Below are 6,597 nucleotides of genomic sequence, written 5' to 3'. Positions count from 1 at the left end.
GGCCTAAGATGGAACCTTGTGGTACCCTACTGCTTACCTCTCTCCATGTGGATGTAGTGCTGTTGAGGACTACTCATTGAGTACGGTTTGTCAGCCAGCTACAGATCCATCTGGTGGTGATGTTGTCTATTCCACCTTTTTCTAGTTTACTAGGAGTAGGTTGTGGTCTACTTTAGCAAATGCCTTACTGAAATCTAAGTATTGTATACTACATCCACAGCATTTTGCTGGTCTAGTAGTTTAGTCACTTTATCAAAGAATGAAATAAGATTGGTTTGGTGTGGTCTGTTTTTAACAAACCCGTGCTGGCTACTGGTTATGACTTTGCTTCTAGTTGTTTGCAGATCTGTTTTTTGATTATCTTTTCTAGGATCTTCCCAGGTATTGATGTTAAACGGATTGGTCTGTAGTTTCCTAGGTCTGTTTTTTTTTCCCTTTCTTGAAGATGGGAATCACATCAGCCCTTTTCCAATCCTCAGGTAATTCCCCGGTGCTCCAGGATTTATGAAAGATGTGTTGCAATGGTTCTGAGATAACATCTGCCAGCTCTTTCAGAGGTGTAATCTGGGGGGGAATCTGTCGGGTCCCAGTGATTTATATTCATCAAGGTCGGATAGGTGTTCTCTTACCATTTTCTTGCTTATTTTAATTTTTGTTTCTAGTATGTCTTTTGCAGTGTTGTTGGTTTTTTTTTGCATGTTGGGCTATAGTTTCTTTTTGTGTGAAGATTGATGCAAAGTATGAGTTAAACAGCTCTGCTTTCTCCCTGTTGTCTGTTATTTCCTTACCATCTTCTCTCTTTAGTAGGCCTACAGGTTCCTTGACTTTTTTCTTGTTGTTAATATGTTAGAAGAAACTTTTTTTATTGTCCTTTATTTCTGTTGCAAGTCTTCGTTTGTTCCAAGCCTTTGCTTTCCTGACTTCATCTTTGCATATTCTGCTGTCTGCTAATAATCGGCCTTAGTTATGTGCCTCTCTTTCCATTTTTTGTATTTGTCCCTTTTGTCTTTCAGTTTTCCAGAGAGATTTTTGTGCAACCATGCTGGTTTCTTCTTGAATTTCTTGTTTTTCTTTCTCAATAGTATTGTGCTGGTCTGGGCTTTTATGATCATATTTTTCAGAGTTTCCCCACACTTCTTGGGTTGTTTTTCCCTTTAGGATTTTCATCCATGGGATCTTTTCTAGGTTCTCTCTGAGTTTGTTAAAGTCAGCTCTTTTGAAATTTAAGACATTGGTTGGATTGTTTTCTATTGCAAGTGTTTGCATTATATTAAATTCCAGTATGACGTGGTCACTTTCACCCAAGGTTCTGGCAATTTCAATTCCCTATATCACTTCTTCTCTATTTATAAGGATTAAGTCCAGTATAGCTTTACATCTAGTTCCCTCCTCCACCTTTTGGGTGACAAAGTTGTCGGCTAGGAGTCTGTTTGATCTCCCGCTCACTGCAGAGTTTGTCTCCCAGTTGGTAAATGGATAGTTGAAGTCTCCTATTACTACTGTGGTAGGCTTCCTACATATGTTTGTTAACTGGTTGGCAAAGAGTTCATCTACTTCTTCTGATTGGTTGGGTGGCCTGTAATATACATCCATGGCAATGTCACTGTTTTCTCTTTTATATTGACCCATATACATTCTGGAAAGATTTTATCTTTGATCATGTGCATTTCTGTAGATATGTAGTGTTCTCTTACATATAGTGTAAGAATAATGTAAACTACCCCATCCTTGCTAGAAACTGTAGGAAATCAGTACTGCATCCTGTACAATAACCAGCAGAGATTTTGTCTATACTTCTGCTGGGGAGATTGACAGAAAATTTCTGTTCTTCTTCATATTGTGTATTTATATATTTATTTTAAAATATGTATATGTCAAGCCCCTTAGGAAATCAGGAGATTCAGACAGTTCAAAAGAGTATAAAGATTTATTGCAAGCTTAAACGCTCTGTAAGAATCTGACCAACTAACAGTCAAAGGAAATTCACAGGAATCAAGGATAGAAAGGAATTCAAGGTGGGCATTCTTAGATGTCTTGTGGGTGTGCAGGGATTCATGACTTATGATGCATTTGATCCCTCCCTTGGCCTCAGTCTGGTCATTTCCTACATTATATATCTGTTTATATTGCAGCAATAATCTTGAATAGCACATAAAACAGTACAAACAACAGAAAACCCCAGACCATGAAATAAAAATAAAAACTCTAAAAAATTCTATAAATACTAATGGTACGCCACAGCAGCAATAGTGTTAAGATCCATTTTACTGGCATCCATAAGATGATTTATTTTACTTTCATGGTTAGCTGATCCTTTGTATTTAGCTCCGGCCTCAGTAAAATAATGTAGCACTTGGGGAAAAAGATGCAGCCCAACAAGCCAGCACTAGAGGTCAAGATGGAGAAGACCTGCACGGCCACCATGTACTTGCCCTTGGTGCTCAGATAAGCAGGTACAAAGGAGATCCAAACACTACAGAAAACCAGCATGCTGAAGGTGATGAGCTTGGCTTCATTGAAGGTTGCAGGTAGTCTTCGAGCCAGGAAAGCTACCACCAAGCAGACAGCTGCCAGGAAGGCCATGTAACCAAGGGCAAAGTAAAACATGGCGACCAAACCTTCGTTGCACTGCACAACAATTTCTCCTGTCTGGGAATGCATATCCAAGTCAGGGAAGGGGGGAGTGGTGCCCAACCAGATAGCACAGATAATAATTTGGACAACAGAGCAAAAAAGGACAATAGAGTTGCCCAAAGACTTCCCAAGCCATCTCCTCATGCTATTGCCTGGCTTGGTGGCTAGGAAGGCTAGCACCACTGTGATGGTTTTGGCCAAGAGAGAAGAGATGGCCACTGAAAAAATTATGTTGAAAGTTGCTTGTCGTAGAAGGCAGGTGGCTCTCCTTGGCTGGCCAATGAAGAGGAAGCAAGATAAGAAGGAAAGCAGGAGGGAGCCAAGGAGAATGTAGGAGAGATCTTGGTTGTTAGCCTTGACTATTGGAGTTTCTATAAATTTGATGAAGATTCCCAACACAAACCCAGTGGTTAAGGAGAGGAATAAGGCAAAAGTAGTTAGAATTATGCCCAGATGTCCTTCATAGGAAAGGAAGGTTTTAAGTTTGGAAATGCATTGATCATTGTTCTTATTTGGGTGCTGATCTTCTGGACACTTGTTGCACTTTTCAGCATCTGAAAGAGTAAGTGCTAGATCTTTTTTCACATCATGCAATAAGGTTTTTTTTTAATGACATTTGATACCAAAATTCAGAAAAAAGCACAGCTGATTATATGTGTGGGAGGACAAAAACTCTGTATAACAACATTCATCCCATGCCCCAATCACCCACATTGACCCTAATATCTCTCTTCTCCTTTGTCCTCAAGTCATGACTTCCAAATGTCATTAATGCACAGTATCACTAACATTAACAGAATATTAGCAATTTCATTGTTTTTCATTTAGAAGTACAGTCTAAGACCTATTTTGTCTATCTTGACTAAAATGGATTGGGCTAAGACAAAGCAATTTGGGTTAAATTCCCCTGGGAGCTTTCATAGTTGATGTGTAATGGACACACGAAATAACTTTAAGGAACAAGAGAAATAGCCACAACCAGCTAAAACAAATTTGAACCCGAGGTAGAAATATAATTTGAGAAACTATTTCAAACTTGACTCCCCCTATTTCTCATAAGAGGGGGGGAGCGCCTTTAGACTTGCAGGATTCTGTTACAGTAACCTTATAACAAAAGTATATTAGTATTCATGAGTTTGGTTTCCTAGTCTAGTCTATCTCAAAGGGCTCATGTGAGGAGGGACTAGAAAGTGGGTCTCTTTAGTTCTGGTCTAACTCCTCCACTTACACCACACTGGCTTTTAGTCTGGGAGGAAGGAACTGTCCCAAATCCCTTCAAGGAACTTCTGTGGATGGAGCAGGGCTTGAACCTAGATCTTCCTGCTTCTGTTCCAGCTTCTTTACCTCTATATCATCCTGCTGCGGGGCTGAGATGGTGATTGATCAGAATCCCCCAGAGAGCCTCTGTGGCTGAGGACGGAAAGAGCCTGGGTCTCTGTGTATCTAATCCAACTCCTTCTTTATTACCTCACACTTGGTTGAATAGGAGGGAGCAGCTCAAAGCCCTCCTGTGTTCAAGCAAGGGCCAGACCCTCATCTGTCATGGATGTTTCAATTTGGATTCTGGCCCTAACTGATTGATTGGCTCCTTCCAATACTAAGATTCTAAAATTTTCCAAACTAACTTCTATTATGAAATTTGTCTCTACACTGAGAAAATGCATGATCTTAGCCACTTTAAAAAAAAGGAATTTCTGCATTTGGTAAAGTAAAAATTGCATTGAGGCAAGCTGTACCTGGTCGATCCGTAACTCCTTCAAAATCATTTTGTGGAACAGAAAATAAAACGACCAGAAAGAAATCAAAGTCCTTTTAAAGAACCCCTTGCTTTGGAATGATGTGGAGAAGTCTATTTCCCCCAAAATCGCCTTCTACTTTGGAGTCACTCACCTTCCTGAATTGAGATGGTCCCTTCTGCACATGGAACACAATCATAGCAGCAAACTGGCTTCCCCTGTTGAACCACCTTAAGGAATCCAGGGAGACAACTTTTTCCACACCTAGAGGGAGGAAGAAACTAATCACACAAGGAAAGAAGATCAATGAAAATACATTAGCAGCCATTTATGTGATTTGGCTTAATACAGATAGTCCTCGATTTACAATAGTTTATTTAGTGACCATTCAAAGTTGCAATGACACTGAAAAAAGTAACTTATGACCATTTTTCACATTTACGACCATCACAGCATCCCCATGGTCAAATGATCGAAATTCAGATGCTTGATAACTAACTGATACTTATGATGGATGCAGCGTCCCGGGGTCATGTGATCACTTTTGACTAACAATGGGGAAAACAGATTCACTTCACAACCCTGTTACTAACTTTAACAACTTCGATGATTCACTTACCAACTGGGGCAAGAAAGATCATAAAATGGGGCAAAACATTAACATTAACAAATGTCTCATTTCGCAACAGAAATTTGGGGCTCTGTTGTGGTCATAAGTCAAGGACTTTCTATATAAACTAGCCTTGAATTCCTCTCCAAACTGATATAATATTTATTTGTTTGTTTGTTTAAATTTATTTATTGATTTCTCACCAGAAGCTTATATGTTTTTTGCTACCCCTCCCTATGTCCCCTTCTGTGATGCTTTAGATCAGGGGTAGTCAACCTTGGCTCTTTTATGACTCGTGGACTTCAACTCCCAGAATTCCTGAGCCAGCCATGCTGAGGGGAAAGGGAGAGGTTTCCAAGCTGAGCCATGCTGGCTCAGGAATTCTGGGAGTTGAAGTCCACGAGTCATAAAAGAGCCAAGGTTGACTACCCCTGATCTAGATGCTTATTTTTATTCTTCAGGACAAGAACAGTCCTTTAATTCTGGATGGAGCTATCCTTTTGATGATCTGTTAGAGCTGTGTAAATGGAGAAATGATGGAAGTGCCATATGATTAGGTGACATTAAGTGGTATTCTAAAAGTGGCCAAAATGGTAGACTAAAGCCATTTCCCCACCTTGTTGAACAAATTCATCTGTGCAGTATCATCTGGGTTGATGACAAGCTTGAAGTCAAGAGTGCTCTGTCTTTTTAGGTTCCCAAATTTCACTCTGGTAATGGACTTATTTGGTAAGATGGTCCAGTAGATGATGTCAAAGACAGAGGCCAGGTCTCCTTTCTCATCTAAATAGACTCCATCCATGGAAGAATTGTAGAATGGAGAGTTTTGCAAAAAAAGGTGAAGCTGGAATGGAAGAAGAAACTGCAATAGATAGAAAAGCCAAGTTTCTTATCATGCTTATTGGTCCAAGCTGATGGCTCAGGTGAATTTGGACAGCTGATTTGATTTAGATTGATTCAGTTTTCCGGAGCAAGGGGGATAAAAAGTGAATGGACAACTCATTTGAACCCACCTGATTCAAAGTATCAATCCCAATTAGAAAGTCAATTCAAAGATTTAATCAAAGTGTACACAGACTGAATCTCCAAGCTGAATTTATTATATTGTGTCTTTTTAACATTTGAACCTATCTACCGGTACCTCTCTCCTTCCCTCTCTCCCTCCCTCCCTCCGTCCATTTATTTATTTATTTATTTATTTATTTATTTATTTATTTATTTATTTATTTATTTATTTATTTATTTATATTTGTTTATTTTCCTTCATTTATTAACACACTCCACAGCCTAGATTTACTTCCAGCAGTCTTCAGTCCAGTTCTTTCACTGGAAACTTTGAAACTCATCTTGGCTTCCTTCCAGACAAAGCATAATTAGTGTTTAGTATTACAAATTAAGGCATTGTTAAAAGGCACTAAAATAATAATAATAATAATAATAATAATAATAATAATAATAATAATAATAATAATAATAATAATAATAATAATAATAATAATAATAATAATAATAATAATAATAATAAAGTTGGAAGAGACCTTGGAGGTCATCTAGTCCAACCCCCTGCTCAGGCAGGAAACCCTATACCATTTCGGACAAATGGCTGTCCAGTCTCTT

General features: G+C 38.8%; 1 protein-coding gene across 1 annotated transcript; it reads right to left on the bottom strand.

The window, feature by feature from the left end:
- Window positions 1-2,286: 2,286 nt before the first annotated feature.
- LOC107294026 (vomeronasal type-2 receptor 26-like) lies at window positions 2,287-5,782 on the bottom strand. The gene is made up of 3 exons (XM_015823229.1): window positions 5,597-5,782; window positions 4,525-4,600; window positions 2,287-3,188 (listed from the first exon to the last, which is right to left on the bottom strand). Exons 1-3 carry the CDS (start codon window positions 5,780-5,782, stop codon window positions 2,287-2,289), a joined length of 1,164 nt encoding a protein of 387 aa, XP_015678715.1.
- Between the last annotated feature and the right edge of the window lie 815 nt (window positions 5,783-6,597).

This window comes from Protobothrops mucrosquamatus, unplaced genomic scaffold (assembly GCF_001527695.2).
Source record: "Protobothrops mucrosquamatus isolate PMUCROS unplaced genomic scaffold, P.Mucros_1.0 scaffold1803, whole genome shotgun sequence".
Classification (NCBI taxonomy): domain Eukaryota; kingdom Metazoa; phylum Chordata; class Lepidosauria; order Squamata; family Viperidae; genus Protobothrops; species Protobothrops mucrosquamatus.
The sequence above is the reverse complement of the archived record's forward strand: the minus strand, read 5'-3'. Positions and strand labels throughout refer to the sequence as shown.